The 16,358-nt window shown below is 44.6% G+C and overlaps 1 protein-coding gene across 11 annotated transcripts in view; it reads left to right on the top strand.

Moving 5' to 3' along the window:
- Positions 1–13,963, top strand: part of SEZ6L (seizure related 6 homolog like) — a 215,550-nt gene extending 201,587 nt beyond the window's left edge. For 3 of the 11 annotated variants that reach the window (XM_003905349.5, XM_031656405.1, XM_021921414.2), the window contains 4 exons: positions 3,566–3,598; positions 5,698–5,809; positions 8,084–8,186; positions 10,628–13,963. In XM_003905349.5, coding sequence (XP_003905398.2) covers positions 3,566–3,598; positions 5,698–5,809; positions 8,084–8,186; positions 10,628–10,657 — 278 coding nt within the window. In that variant the 3' untranslated portion in view covers positions 10,658–13,963. Of the gene's footprint in view, positions 1–3,565; positions 3,599–5,694; positions 5,810–8,083; positions 8,187–10,627 lie in introns of all 11 variants that reach the window. The other 8 variants (XM_031656403.1, XM_031656404.1, XM_021921413.2 and 5 more) reach the window with 5 other exon arrangements.
- The last annotated feature ends 2,395 nt before the right edge of the window (positions 13,964–16,358 follow it).

The following is a 16,358-nucleotide window of genomic DNA, read 5'->3' as shown; positions in this document are numbered from 1 at the left end:
TAAAGCTTAAGTATTGGGAAGTTCCTGAGTAAAGATTGCCTGTAAACCCTGTAACTGTCATATGGACATTCATTGAAGTTAATTTGACGTTGTTGAGGAGCTTTCTGCAGGGGAGAAAACTTAGCAGGATTTGTTTCTTAATGAACCTTGGCCGGGCGCGGTGGCTCACGCCTGTAATCCCAGCACTTTGGGAGGCGGAGGCGGGCGGATCCCTAGGTCAGGAGATGGAGACCATCCTGGCTAACACGGTGAAACCCCGTCTCTACTAAACATAAAAAAAAATTAGCCGGGTGTAGTGGAGGGTTCCTGTAGTCCCAGCTACTTAGGAGGCTGAGGCAGGAGAATGGCGTGAACCCGGGAGGCGGAGCTTGCAGTGAGCTGAGATTCAGCCACTGCACTCCAGCCTGGGCGACAGAGAGAGACTCCCTCTCAAAAAAAAAAAAAAAAAAACTCAAATAAGAAAAAACCATGAAAAGGGCCACTTTGTCCTGGACAACGTGTTTGTATCTGCCACGTGGCTTTTTAAATTCTTCTTGGATTAATTGCGAAGGTATCTCATGGAACAAGTAGAAGAAATCAGAGTTTCAAATGGAAGGAGCAGAGTTTTCCTCTCTCCTCCATCCCTTTCTTTCTTCTGCGGAAGCCAGTGATGATCACTTGAATTTCCAGTGTCACACCTTTCCCTAGGCTTGTACATGTAGATATACTTGGAAAGAGAGAGGGATATTTGTTTTTGTTTTATAGAAAAAAAAAAAAAAACCTGGGTGTGGTGGCTTACACCTGTAATCCCAGTACTTCGGGAGCCAAGGTGGGAGGATCACTTGAGCCTGGGAGTTTGAGACCAGCCTAGGCAAAATAGTGGGACCTCATCTCTACAAAAAATCAAAAAAATTAGCTGGGCATGGTGACACGCTCCTGTAGTCCCAACTACTTGGGAAGCTGAGGCAGGAGTATTGCTTGAGCCCAGGAGGTTGAGGCTGCAGTGTGCCATAACTGCACCACTGTACTCCAGCCTGGGAGAGGGAGCAAGACCCTGTATCAAAAGAAAAAAAAGGGAGGGGGGTCCATATCATGCTGTACTCTGTGTTTTACTTATTACAAATGTAGCACCATGTTATTTTTTTTAATTGCCACCCATCATTCCACACTTTGCCTGTTCCCCAGTGCATTCAGCCCTTCCTCTGTTGATGGAGACATCAGTTCTCTTCCAGTTTTTTGTTTGTTTTGTTTTGTAAAAACATTCTTGCCCATGAATCCTTGGATGCTGGCACTTTTCATCCTGCAGGACAGGTTCCTCAAAGCAGGATTGATGGTGTGGGCAAAGGCCTGTGGATACAGAGTTGTCCTGGATGTCACCAAATCGTTGCCCGCAATTGGAGCAATCCATGCTCACCAACAACGTGTAATAATGTCCATTTCTCCACATCCTCACCAGCACTGTATGTTTTCAATGTTTTTTACATGCTGCCAAACTGATAGGAAAATAAAACTACCATCAGAATATACACAAATGTAGCCGGGCATAGTAGTGTGCACCTGTAATCCCAGCTACTTGGAGGCTGAAGTAGGAGAATTGCTTGAAACCGGGAGGCTGAGGTTGCAGTGAGCCGAGATCGCACCACTGCACTCCAGCCTGGGTGACAGAGCAAGATTTTGTGGAAAAAAAAAAAAAGAATATACACAAATGACCAAAAAAAAGAAAAAAAACAGGAAAGCTAAAAAGAGGCTCCATTTTGCAGGTGATCCCTGAAACCTCTCTTTTCTATGAGCTAGCATCCCTAGAAGCCCCACAAGGTGCACCAGCTCACTGCTTTCTCCCACAGCTGTGATGGAATTGCTAGCAGGAAAGGCTCTCGGGACACCCCTGCACCTTTCTTCCCTCCCCATTTCCACTCCTGAGATGTGTCCCACCACCAACTCTGTACGCAAACGATAAATCACTTCCTCTTCAGAAAAAGAAACTGGGATGCATGACATTGTGGTCTGCAGGAGGGGAAGTAACTCAATGCCAATGTGAGGCCACCTGACTGGGACATGGGGCCCCCAGGCTCCAGCCCGGTTCTGCTGTGGACCACCTGTGTGACCTTGAGTGAGCCTCCTTCCCTCTCTGACCTTGGTTTCCCTTTTTGTGAACTAACTGGGGGAGCCCAGATCAGAGTTTCTAAAGAGGAGCCAGTGAGCCCACTGGATGCATCAGCACTGCTGGGCCATTGGTGAGACCTGCAGAGGTCCACCCCTGAGAATACTGCCCTGGCAAGTCCCAGGAATGGCCCAGGAATCTGCATTTAACATGCCCCCTGCGGTCCATGAGCACGGGGCTCCAAGGGACTCAAAATTCAATGCCTCCTCCCAGTTCTAGGATTACATGGACATTCATGCACTCCCACTCAACCACGGTGCGACTCACATCTTGGGGCGGGACCATCTGCTTCAATCTTTCCATTTTCTTGATGCCAAAGCTGCAGAGATGTGTGCACTTAGTTAGCCAGCTAGCTTTTCAGCTGGTTTTGTTGTCATGGTGTGATGATGGCGTAAACCAGAGAGTGACTTTAACCAAGGCATGGATTAGGATGTCTTGGGATTGGAGACATGAGTATAGCTAAGCCTTTGGTGGCCACTCTCTCCTATCCCCTAATGCTGCAATTTTTTCATCGAAGTCCTTCACGCTGGGGTTTTGCATTCCTGTAATAAACGTCCATCCTTGTTGGTATTTTTTTGTGCTCAGCTACCACCATGACTGATGACAAAGATGGGGTGCCAGTCCCCATCATCTTGAACCTCCAGAGAAGTTTTACAGAAAATATAAATGATTAAAAATCGTTTCTGCAGTCAGCAGAGACCGTGCGCCACTGCACTCCAGCCTGGGCGACAGAGCGAGATTCCTTCTCAAAAAAAAAAAAATAGTTTCACATGGAATACAAAGCCTCATCAAATAAAAAGGAATAAGAATGAAATTAGAGAGGTGTACATAGATAGTCTTCAAAACAAGAGAACAGTTCCATCTCTGGCTGGATTTTGTATAAAGGTCTTGGGCCTCGCAATCCATTCGTGCTTTGCCCCACGTGAAAATGATGAAAAGACCCTAACCACATGATTGAGAGCAGAAACCACAGAGCTTGAGCAACCCAGATAGAAATCCTGCCTCCATCACTGAGAAGCTGTGTGATGTCAGAGAAGTCGCTTCACTTCTCTGAACCTCTGTTTGCTCATCTGTAAAATGGGGATGATAATAGCATTGACCTAACAAGATTGTCGTGAGGGTTAAATGAGCAAATGTATATAGAGTTCTTGGCACAATTTTGGACACGCGGTGAGTGTTCAGTAATTATTCACTATCACTGTTGTTGACGTTGGGTCTTATCTATCTCATCTTCTCTTGGGAACTTAGGAAGTGAAGAGTCCCCAGGCACGTTCACTGATTATAGTGGCCCAAGACAAGTCAAAACATAACACTAACTTCACCAAAGCATGGCATGGGCTTTTGCATCTAATTTTTTGGCCTCATTTCATGCAAATGAAGTGAATTCACTTTACATTGACCAATGCTTCCTGATTTCTCTTTCAGTTAATCAAGACAGTTTTGAACATGCTTTAGAAGGTGAGTTCCAGAATGAAAAAAAAAAAAAGTTTAATAAATCAAACTAATAGCACACAAAACAAGGGCAGGTCTTTGAATATCTTTATTTAGACACTTAAAAAAATAAATAAATTCTACCTTCACACTGCCAAAGATAATTTTAAAATAATATTGTAAGGGAAAAAAATTATGGGATTTGCAAGTCAGGATCCTACGAGCAACCTGAAAGGGATTTGACAGCTGTTCTCTACATGGTAACAGCAACGAGACAAGGAAAGCTCAGAGCCCATGAGCCTGAGAAAGGCATAACCCTATTGTAAAACTTTTCACGATGCCATTCTAGAAAGGGAACTAAATCTGGTGACGTGTCACCTTCCATGCTGAGAGTCCTCCTGGTTTCCAGAGAGAAGTTTGCCCTGGAAACATTCAATGGTCCATTTTTCCTTGAGTCTTTTTTCCCCTCAACATACCCACCCCTTCTCCCATGTCTCCTTACTTCAGCTCTCCTTTTATTAGAAATTCCCAACTGAGACTTATTCATGAGGAGCAGATGTTAAAATCTATCCAGGATTTTATTTCAGTTTTGTTTTCATTTTGTGGTTCCTTCCCTTTCCAACCCCTCCCGTGTGTGAAATGTCCAGCGTTCTATGTCACCGCTATTGAATTCGGTACAAAACCACTCACCGGGGCTGTGATGTAAAATATATACTGTAATATATTACTGTATATACATGTAAATACAAATACAGTATATTATAGTATATATATTTTAAAATATATACTGTAATATATTGTTTCTTTTTTTTTAAAAAAAAGTGTTTTTACCCAGTCAAGCAGTTTTGATTATTCCTGGAGCCATCTTTAGCCTTCTGACAATAATGAGTTCACTTAGAATCTGGGGCTACGTAAATTACATTTCACTAGTGGCTGTTCCTTGTAACAGACAACACTTGAATCCAAGAGGGTGGAACCAGGGCTCAAATATAAGTGAAGGAGCATGAATTAGACACTCCACTTGGAAAATAGAGGGCACTTCGTGTTAGTTTCCATTCAGAGTATCCTTTTTCTGCCTTTTGCCGACCAATGAACCATGAGAACGTCTCAAAGGGCTGGGGTTGCTCGGAGCTTATGAGAGCCATTGTAATGTTTTGTGCTCATGCATTTATTGTGGGTATTAGGATTGATTTTTCAGACCCCATAAAGTGGTGGTTAATGGGTTATAGATTGGTGTACAGCCAAGCTCTATTAGATGTGACCGTGGAGAATGGCAGAGGAAACCTGGAGGCCAAGTTTCTAGAAGGGATGGAGGATCCGCCTTCAAGCTATGCTGGGAAAGCAGCCCTCTGCCCCAGGCCCCTGCAGCAGCTGTTCTAGTTCTTGCAATTGCCACAAATAATGGGAGGTTGAGAGAGCAGCCAGGGAATGTGCAAGGGTAGCCTCTGGGAATCAACACCGCGCCTTCAGAGTTGGGGTGTCACTGGGGTGTGCAGGACGGAGAGCTGTCCCCAATGCTCAGAGCCCACTCCTGGACTGGAGAGTGGGACTCAAAAGGTCCAGGAGGGGCCCACCAGTCTGCATGCAACAAGCTCCCCGCTCCACAGGTGAGCACCAAGTCTGAGAATCCCTTAGAAACCTTGTGGGTGAGAAACCACCAGCACTGTTCAACTCAACAACACACACAAACCCAGATTCGCCCACCACTCCTGCATCTGGGGTCCAGACCCATTCCTGTTTCTCTTCTCCACTCCATGGAATGTCCAGCAAATCTGCTTTCCCGGTTACTGAATTTGGGATTTTCTCCTAGTCTTCCTGTGAATTGGACTTTAACCAGATTTTAACTGTAGCCCCCCAAAAATGGGAATGGTATGATCAGGTTTCAAACAGTGTGATTTTCTGTAGCTCTTATGGCCAACCCACCCAAGGATGAGTCTGGGACCTCTTGCAAAGGAACAGCACCATTTCCTCTAGTCTTTATAGATGGCCCTCCAAGGTCTAAGGCCCTCACAGAGCCTTAGACCTTGGAAAGCCGTCTCCAAAGGGTGGAGAACTGGGCAGGTGGGCACTCAATGGGAGTCAGATACCTGGGAAATGAGGACCTCACTGGCTCCTGTGTTCAGTAGCAGAAGCGGCAGCAGAGACGTCGCTGGAAGGGGGGAACATGGCCCTGGCTATCTTCATCCCGGTCCTCATCATCTCCTTACTGCTGGGAGGAGCCTACATTTACATCACAAGGTAGGGAGCTGATGGGGGAGACGACTGCCAAGCACTCAGCCACCAGCACTCAGAGGGACTGGGCGGTTCATCTCTCTGAGCCTCAAGGTCTCCACCTGTAGCTCGGGCATAGTGGCATTTGTGTGATCGCAGAGATGCCCAGATTCAGCCCAATTCTGTGGGATAAATATTTACACTGGGCGATTATGAAGCCTCCAAGCAAGTAAGACAAATACTATTCCTGCCCTCAAGGAGGTTATGGTTTAGTGGAGGACGTAGATATGACATATTGCCAGACATGTTGATTCGTTCCTTCCGTCACTCACTCATGCATTCACTCATTTATTCAACAAATACGTATTGGCAATCTGTTGTATATCAGACACTGTCCCAGGTGTTGGGGGTCATAGAAACTTGCATTGAATGCAGAAGGAAGAGATTAAACCATGTCCCAGAATAGCCACTCATTCATTCACATTCACTGTTGTTGAGCACCTACTAGGTGCCATTCAGTTTTCTGGGTACTAGAAACATCATTTGTGAAAAAAAAAAAAATAGAAGGAAATATTTGCTCTCCTGGGGTTCAAGTTCTAACAAGGAAAGATAGTAAGCAAAGTATGTAAGCAAATATATGTGTTAAAAACTGATAAGTGCAGGAAGAGAAGGGTGGGAGGGGGCAAGCATTCTGGAATAGAAGTGGTGGTTGACTTTTAAATAATGTAGCTAGAGGAGGCCCCACTGAGAAATGACATTTGAGCAAGGACTTGAAAGTGATCATGAGAAACCTATGCAGGCCAGGCACGATGGCTGACACCTGTAATCCCAGGACTTTGGGAGGCCAAGGCAGGCAAATCACTTGAGGTCAGGAGTTCGAGACCAGCCTGGTCAACATGGTGGAACCCCACCTCTACTAAAAAAAAGAAAACATAAAATTCGCCTGGGCATGGTGGTGGCGCCTGTAATCCCAGCTACTTGGGAGGCTGAGGCAGAAGAATCACTTGAACCTCAGAGGAGGAGATTGCAGTGAGCCGAGATCGTGACACTGCACTCCAGCCTGGGCAACAGAGCAAGACTCCATTTCAAAAACAAAAGAAACCTATGCAGATATGTGAAAAAGGAGGGTTTCATGCAGGGAAACAGCATGTGCAAAGGTTCTGAGGCAGGAACATGCCTAACATAAATCGTCCCTGCCCTTATGGAGCCCACAGTCTACTGGGGGCAGGGTAGAGTAAGTACACAAATAAATTATAACACACTAAGATAAACACAATGAAGGAAATGGTTAGGTGTGGTGAGTAACAGAGAAATCACCTTTAAATAGGTGGTCATGGGCCAGGCATAGTGGTTTATCCCCATAATCCCAGCACTTTGGGAGGCCAAGGCTGGAGGATTGCTTGGGCCCAGGAGTTTGAGACCAGCTTGGGAAATGGGCAATATAGTGAGATCTCGTCTCTTAAAAAAAAAAAAAAAGGCCGGGCGCGGTGGCTCAAGCCTGTAATCCCAGCACTTTGGGAGGCCGAGACGGGCGGATCACGAGGTCAGGAGATCGAGACCATCCTGCTAACACGGTGAAACCCCGTCTCTACTAAAAAATACAAAAAACTAGCCGGGCGAGGTGGCGGGCACCTGTAGTCCCAGCTACTCGGAAGGCTGAGGCAGGAGAATGGCATAAACCCGGGAGGCAGAGCGTGCAGTGAGCTGAGATCCGGCCACTGTACTCCAGCCTGGGCGACAGAGCGAGACTCCGTCTCAAAAAAAAAAAAAAAAAAAAAAAAATTAGCCAAGTGTGGTGGTGCGTGCAGGTAGAAGAATCACTTGAGCCCAGGAGGCAGAGGTTGCAGTGAGACACCACTGCACTACAACCTGGGTGACAGAGCAAGACCCTGTCTCAAAACAAATAAATAAATAAATAGGTGGTCAAGGAAGGCTGATCTAAGGCAATATGGCATACAGTAGGTGCTCAATAAATGCTCATCCTTGTTCTTGTTTCCCTTTGCATTCAAGAGGGACCTGAGTGACCTTCCAGGAGAAAACAAATTAAGCTCCGCCCCCTCCCTAGTAAGAGGGGGTCACAAGGCTTTGGTTCTCGCTGCCTGGGTTGCAAGTTGAGAGCAGTTATGATTTCTGCTTTCACCTCACTAGGATTCTCGCCTGCGAAAGGCTGTTTGCACACATCCTCGTTGTCATTCACAGAGGTGCCGCTGCTCAGGAAGTGGCACCAACTGTTCCCGTTCAATATTGTAATGTGTCTCCTAGCTGGGGAGAAGTAACTTCTGTCTCCTTTCTCTCCCCTAGATGTCGCTACTATTCCAATCTCCGCCTGCCTCTGATGTACTCCCACCCCTACAGCCAGATCACCGTGGAAACCGAGTTTGACAACCCCATTTATGAGACAGGGGTGAGTTGATCTCTCTCGTCTCTTTCCAATTCCCTCCCTCTTTGCTCTGAATTCACCAACAATAAGACAAAACATTTCATTTCCTATTGCGCACAGCCAGTGGTCCTGTCTTATCCCCACGGAGAGCCCTAAAGAGATAACTGCTGGGAGAACCCAGCTCTCTTTACAGGTGATTGGTGCTGAGGACGAGCCCAAGAGGCTGATTACTGTCAGCAGAACACCCACAGAAAAAAGAGGCTGCACCCAAGACCCACAGACAGCAGACCACCAGTGGTCTGGTGGCAGTGTACAGCATTCCCACACATCCCACTGGGCTCCACCCTTTATTCAAAGGCATGTGAAACATCCCTACACATTTGAGTGTCAGACCCTGTGTTAGGTGCTAGGAACATAGTCATGAACCCGAACAGACACAGATTCCACCAGTAATGAGTTTACCATCTTGTGAATTACTATTATCAATAATAATACATGTCATGTGCTGAGCACTTTAAATGCATAATCTCCTTGAATCCTTGCAGCTCTCTGCAATACATTCCACAGTTATCTCTAATTGATTGATGAGGACATTGAGGTCCAGAGAGAGGAAAGAATAATTTGGCCAAGGTGGCGCACAGCCAGGATGCACAGCCTGAAGCCAGGATGCAAATTCAACCTGACACTCTTAATCACGATGCTATCTTGCCTCCCTTGGACCTCCGACAATCCAATGTGTCCACGAATATTTTGATTACAACAAATAATACTTTTTAAGGACTATGAAAAAATTGCTAGGAGAATGTATAATGGGGACACTTGGAGTTGGGCAAGGCATCGTTGAGAAAGTGAGAGTATAGCTGAGACATGGGAAGTGGTTAGGGCTTGGACGGTGGGCTGAAGAGGATGTCAGACAGATGGGAGAGCATGTGCAAAGGTCCAGGGCACATGCGAGGAAGCAAAAGGCTGGTTATGACTTTGCAAAACCATCATCCTTCAAATTCACTGTGTAACGATGTGCAACCATCTCCCAATGTTTGGGGGGAATAAACCTGACTTGTTTCTTGTCCCCTAACCTTCCTTCACCTCCACTTCCTCTGATCTCCTGTATTAGTTATCTATTGATGTGTAACAATATTACTGCAAACTTAGGGGCCTAAATTAACAACACACATTTATTATCTCATAGTTTCTATAAGTCAGGAAGCCAGGCACAGCTTAGCTGGACCCCCTGCTTTATGACTCACAGGCTACAAACAAGGCAGCAACTGGGCTGCAGTCTCATCTGAGGCTCAACCAGGGAAGGATCCACTTCCAAACTCACATGGTTGTTGACAGCATTCAGTTCCTTGCAGGTTGTTAGAATGAGGGCCTCAATCTCTTTGAGCTGTCTTCTAGGGGCCACCCTCAGTTTCTTCCATGTGGGCCTCTCCATAGAGCGTCTCATGACATAGCAGCTGGCTTCTTCAAAGTCACCATGAGAGAGAGAGTCATCTTGCAAGATAGAAGTCACAAGCCTGTGTCATGCAAACATGGAAGTGACATCCTAGTACCTGTGTATTCTCCTAGTTAGAATCAAGTCACAGGCTCCACCCACCCTTAAAGGAAGGAGACCACACAAAGGCATGAGCCCCAGGAGGTGGGGATCATGGAGACCACCTTGGGGCCTGCCCACCACACTCCCATGTACCATGAAGCATAGATGTGATTGCACATCTGTGTTGGCTGAATGGGAGCTGGAGACTTCCATTAAAGTAGTGACAGTGACAACTTCCAGGGCTGAGCCTGTGACTTCTTCTATCTCCTTGCTCCTTGTCCCTGGGGCTTGGAATACATTACTCACACTCCATAAATATTGAAGAAATTCAGCTACCCACATGTTGTAGTCATTTCATATGGCAATGGTAGATCAGGGCATATGTTGTTTTGCATTCTATGTAGCTTGCTTTGAAATCATGGGAAAAGGTCAGACTGAAATAAAGAATTTTAGAGACTAGACATTATGAATACTTATTAGTAGAGTGTATCAGTGACCTAGAGCTATAGTAATGCTGAGTAACAAACATCTCCAAACTCAATGGCTTAATGCAACAAGCATTCATTTGCTCTTCAGTCTGTGGGTCAGCGTTTTAGCTGGGTGGTAATCCTGACATTGTCTGGTTGATGGCTGAGTGACTCAGATCTGCTTTGTGTGTCTTTCATTTTCCTGCAGCGACTAAAGCCTAGCTCATGGTGATGACAGATGGGCAGGATGTGAGCAGAAACATACAAGTATGTTTCAAGCAGCTGTTGTACCCCATTTCCTTATAACCCATTGGCAAAAGCAAGTCAGTGTCAGAGTGAGAGGGCACTGCAAAGTTACGACCAAGGGCATGGACATACAGAGGAGCCAAGAACTGCATCCCCCTATGTATATCACTCTACCACACAAGGGTTTGACAAATCTGTGCTTCTCTCTCTTGCAGGAAACCAGAGAGTATGAGGTTTCTATCTAAAGAGAGCTACACCTGAGAAGGGGACTTGTGAACTCAGCCACAATCTCCTCGAGACATTCATCCAGAGACCATGTGGCATTTGATTGAAATCCCAGAATGTCGACTGTCTTTTCTTTAGACTCTTTATTGAAGGTTTACTGTTTTCTTCCCTGTATTTATTATATTTAAAAGTGAAATAGGTGTGGGTTTGGATGTTTTGCGGCCTCAGCAAAATTCATGTTACAGCCTCAATTCTGAAGGCAGGTGGAAGACTTGCAAAGTGGCAAATTGCGGCAGCAAAAACACAAAACAACAGATGGAGTTTCTCCCATCAGCAATGCCATGCTAAGGCTGCATCGAATTGCATGCATCTTTGGGAACCATGCCCATGGTGTTTTCAGTACAAATCTAAGTCCCAAGATTAGGTTGGAAAGGGTATTTCTTGTTGGCTTAGTTTGGGTTGGAATTTAGCATGGGTACTTAAACCCATTTGGGGAACTGCGCTCCAAAACAAATTCTGTGTCCTCTCTTCCCATTCTACCAGCTTCCGAAAGGTTTTACCACATCCCCTCCCTCTCACAGTTCTTCTGAAGGTAGCAAAGGTGTTACATAAACATTGTCTTTTACCACTCTAGCCTTGCTGGACAGTGACAAAACAAGAAAACGTTTTCCTTCTAATAAGGTGACAAATGACCAAAGGGAATTTTTCAGAGAAAAAATGAGAGATTTGAGAGTTCCAATGAAGAATTGGGTGAGGGGGATCGTTGGGTAAGGGAAGTGGGTTAATAAAATGTTCTGTTCTTTGACACTCTTTCAACGATGAAAGAGCACGTAATTTATGCTATGAGTGCCAGAATCAATCACCATGTTCAGCAAGCCACTCTCAAGCTGTGATAATAAACACACAGGCTTAGGAGGCACCGGCGGCCCCACTCATACAGTGACAAGGATTTATGATGGGAAAAAGGAGGTGCTATGTTTGGAAATCCAGGGGTGAGCTCTGTTTTCTCCTGGGGTTCTGGAATATCTCTCAGCTCTCAAAATAGAGGAGAGTCAAGTGCACTGATTCTCTAAAAGGTGTCATCTTCAGAGTATACTTGCCATCAAGTATTTCAGGGGGCGGGAGGTCCTATGAGAAGAAACTATTTTTCTATTCTCTGAAGCTGTCTGAATGTTGGAGGGTGGTGTGAATGCTGACTGAGGAGCTGCAGAGAACAGGGGCAGGAGATTTTAAATCACAGCAAACCGTCCAGTGGAATCCTGTACCGTCTGACCTGAACATCGATGAAGACAGAGAGAGGAATTTCATCCAGAAAGGATTCCATAGCCCCACATCTAATCACACAGGCATTCCTCCTATTTTATCAGGGTCTGTTTTCCCCCAACCCAGTGAAGCTGGTGCATGTGTGACTCTTTGGAAAATTCTTTTCTAAATACAGGAATAAAGAGAAGGTGGAGGGTGTGGGTGCATGGAAGAAATACTATGTGTAAAGCAGACTCACCTCCCTGGGACCGGTGACGTGGTGGTGACAGTCAATGGCTTGGACAGGCACACGGGCTCAGTGGCATTTGGAACTCTCTTTGATGCCCTCCCATTCTCTCTGGAATTGTTTCAAGTCTGCTGGGTTTCAAACAAGAAAAGATCTTTCTGGCCATAGGGAGAATGGTGGGGAATCTATGTTTTGGTGGTTACATTGAAAACATCTTAAGCAAGATAGGGAAAGCTGGTTTTATGCACACATGTACTCTCCTTGCCAGCAGGAACTCAGACCTCAATCTTGGGGTCTAAGACCAGAATATTTTCCTTCTGCCAGAAAAGAATCTTGCATGTATACTCCTGAAGGCATGCTTGTGTGGTCCATGGCAAGAAATAGCTCAAGGCTGTTTTCCAGGACCCAAAGCCCCATTTAATGCAAGAACCAGAGAAGTGTTCCAGGCCATTAGTGAACAATGTCATGTTTGGAGAAAGATAACAACAAAAATAATGTAACCTTTCCTTAAAAGGCAGAACCCAATCCATTTTATTGGATGCTCATTCTAACCCTAACCCTGGGTCACCTGGAGTGAAGACTATTAATAATATTTGATTTTAGAACATATTATGGTTATGTGAAAACTAAACATTTGCCTTCTATAAAGACTGACAAAATATAAATCTTTATCCTAACCCTATCCCCAAAACTAGCCAGGCCACACCCCAGGTGTTCTTATTCGCTATTGGAAAGATAGAAAAGGCGTTGGGTTTTTTGTTTTTTTGTTGTTGTTGCTGTCATTGTTGTTTTTTTCAGGAGACCAGTGTCTCAGTTCTGTCTTAGTAGTACCGCACCTGTAACCATGTTTTAAAAGTTTGTTTTAGCCTAGAGACGGATCATACGAGTTCAACGATGTACAGTGTGATTGAAAAGACAGGTTGGTGTCTATTTTTCTTTTTAAAATATCTGAATGTGTATTTGTAATACGTAAAGGTAAAAAAACAATAGTGCCAAAAATGTGCAAGGCATCTCATTACAGTTCATAGACGTCTGTTTTTATAAGATCAATATTAAAACCCATTGGGATTAAATATTTTTGAATAGGATACACTCTTGAGAAACTCGAGAATGGACTGAGCCTTCCTACAAGCCACTCTTTGTTTTTAAAACAGTGGGGAAATACGTTTACAGAGATTGTGAGCTTCAGAGAATGCATGTGATGGCGTGTATTACATGCTAATTCATATAAGCTGTATCTGTCAGCTACCACCCTGTGCTTTAAAAATGCACACACTCGGCCCTCTTTAGCTTGGAGCTCAGCTTTTTGCTTTTTTTTTTTTTTTTTTGTAGAATTATTTAGCTAACATAAGTATTCTGATCGCTACCTGATGGCCATTCTTACTTAGTTTCATAGATGTGCTTTAACTATGATCTTTTGAAGCTCACCCCTTGGAGAGCCTATAGAACCTCAGGCTGATAGCTTTGAAAACTGCCACACAGCCCAGAAGGAAGCAAAGCATCTGCATAATCAGGAGGGTTGTGTAAGAAGTAGTGATTTAGCAAATATGTGGGTAGCTTTAGGCTGAGGCATGGGCCTCAGGCAAAAATGCCCTTTGAGTGAATCCAAAGGGCATGACCTTCCTATGTCCTTGACTAGGCATGATGGGTCATTTGAGGTCAGATATTATTTGAGTTGTTCAGCACCCCCAAAGGTAGGCTTTCTCCTGGGAAATCTTCATTTCCATTTTATCGCCAAACGGAATAAAAAGCAAAACAAACTTTCTAAGCTAGAATAATGAAATTAAGTCATTTTCCACTTTGTATATATTGATGCTAATAAAACCGATGAAAAAGACTTAAGTGTGTGGGATTTTTGTTACAGACACTTCAGGACAGCACCAAATGGAATGTTTCCAGTTTCTGGGGATTGGGTTGGGGTAACACCTACGGATACTTTGGATGCTAAGACAGGACATCCCACTCTGGAATGGTTTTGGGACCTTCAAGGGATGTTTGGGACAAGATGGGTTTGGCAGCACTGCCATCATCAGATGTTCCACCATCCTCCCTGTCTTAGCTCAGCCTGTCAAAAGAAAATACCACAAACTAGATGGATTAAACAACAGAAACCTGTTTCTAAAAGTTCTAGAGACTGAGAAGTCCAAGATCAGGGTACCAGCCAATTCAGTTCCTGGTGAGAGCTCTCTTCCTGGCTTATAGATGACCTTTTTGCTGTGTCTTCACACAGTGGAGGGAAGGGAAAAGGCAGGAAGGAAGAGAGGAGAGGAAGAGAAAGAGGCAGAGGCAGCTCTTCCTCTTCTTAAAAAGCCACAGTCTTATCAAATGAGGTCCAGTGCTTTTGACCTTATTTAGCTTTAATTTCCTGCTAATGGTCTTATCTCCAACTACGGTCACATTGGGGGTTAGAGCTTTAACATATGAATTTTGGAGAGACACAGCTGTCTATAGCATTGCACGCGTGGCACCCCCAAAATGTATGTCCTTCTTGCACGCAAAATATGTTTCCTGCACTCCAACAGCCTCCAAAGTCTTAACTCATAACACCATCGACTCGTCTAAAGTCTCATCTACATATCATTTAAATCAGGTATGAGTGAGAACCAAGGCATGATTTATCCTGAGGCAAACTGCTCTCTATCTGTAAATCTGTGAACCCACACAAGTTATGTGCTTCCAAAACACAATGGTGGGACAGGCATAGGATAGACATTGCTATACCAAAAGGGAGAAATAAGGAAGGAGAATAATAAGAAAGAAATAAGAAAGGGGTGTCGGGTTTCAAGCAAGTGCAAGACCTAGCAAGGCAAATTCCATTAGATCTCAAGACTTGAGAATAAGCTTCTTTGGTTTGATGTTCTGCCCTAAAGGCCCACTGAGGTGGCAGCATCACCTCCATGGCTCTTTCAAGCTTCCCTGTTCACACAGCTTTCTTCAAAGAGCAGTCCACCCCTGAGGCTCTGGATGGGATTGTCCTGGCTGAAACCAGAGACAAAGCCCTGCCCTTGGAAACAGAGGAGAAAACACCTTGGTTCTGGGGCCTATGGTGGCAATGGCACCCTTGATGATTCTTTAATCACCTTCTGCTTCATTCTTAGCACACATTCATAGCTGATGGCTCTATGGTTTGGTCCTGTAGATTCCAAGAAGGTTGAGAGTCATCCTTTATTCTGTCCTGCTTTCTCTACCCCCTTTAGTTCAAACTGGCAGTGTCTTCACTGGTATAATCCCATTCCTGGATTCTGCCAAGATAGCTGATGAAGTGCATGAGTTGTACTCATGATCTCTATTGTTTAAATTTTTATTTATTTATTTTTATAGGGACAGCGTCTCACTATGTTCCCCAGGCTGGTCTCGAACTCCTGGGCTAAAGTGATCCCCTCACCTCAGCCTCCCAAAGTGCTGTGGTTACAGGCATGAGCCGCCATTCCTGGCCTCGTGATCTCTTCACCACGTGATTGTTCAGACACATTCTCAGTGTTCTCTTCAGAACAAGCTTTCTAATTTTTTTTTTTTTTTTTTTTGCAATAGGGAAAGGCTGAAATTTTGCGAAATCTTCAAGTTCTGCTTCCTTTTTGCTTAATTGTTTTTTCTGACAACCAAAATGAGTGACGGAGGCAGGTGTCTCAATCAATCAAGGTTCATGGAGCCAGCTGAAGGGTGCACCCAGGAAAGATGTGAGTCACAGACACATCTGTGGCTCTATTTTCCAGAGATGTTCTTAAGAGGTTTAGTAGTTCTACATTTTCCTTAAAAGGAAGGAGGGGGCAATGAGGTAAATGATTACATAGTTGTGAGAGACTTTAGTTAGTACCCCCAAAATTTACATTTTACATAAGATAAGATGAATGAAGAAAAAAGGAATAGAGGAAGCAGACATCTCAGGGAGGGGTGAAGAAATGATTAATCTCATCTTTGTTCTGTACCTGGGGAAACAAGCTAGTTATCTACATTATCAGTGTAGAGTCTTTTGAAAGGGCTGGTTTCTGTTTAGCCCTTAGAGAAGAAAGATTGATGGTAATTGTTGAAGGCAAGGGGATAATGAGGTGTGTCTGACCTCCATCCCATCATGGCCAGAAACTCAGCTTCAGTTTCTCTGGGGTCTCCTTGGCCAAGAGGAAATTCATTCCGTCAGTTGGGAGCTGAGAATTCTATTGTTATTTCTCACTTTTTTTGTTTGTTTTGTCTTGTTTTGTTTTGTTTTTTGTTTGAGACAGAGTCTTGATCTGTTG

Source organism: Papio anubis, chromosome 16 (assembly GCF_008728515.1).
Source record: "Papio anubis isolate 15944 chromosome 16, Panubis1.0, whole genome shotgun sequence".
Classification (NCBI taxonomy): domain Eukaryota; kingdom Metazoa; phylum Chordata; class Mammalia; order Primates; family Cercopithecidae; genus Papio; species Papio anubis.
The sequence above is the reverse complement of the archived record's forward strand: the minus strand, read 5'-3'. Positions and strand labels throughout refer to the sequence as shown.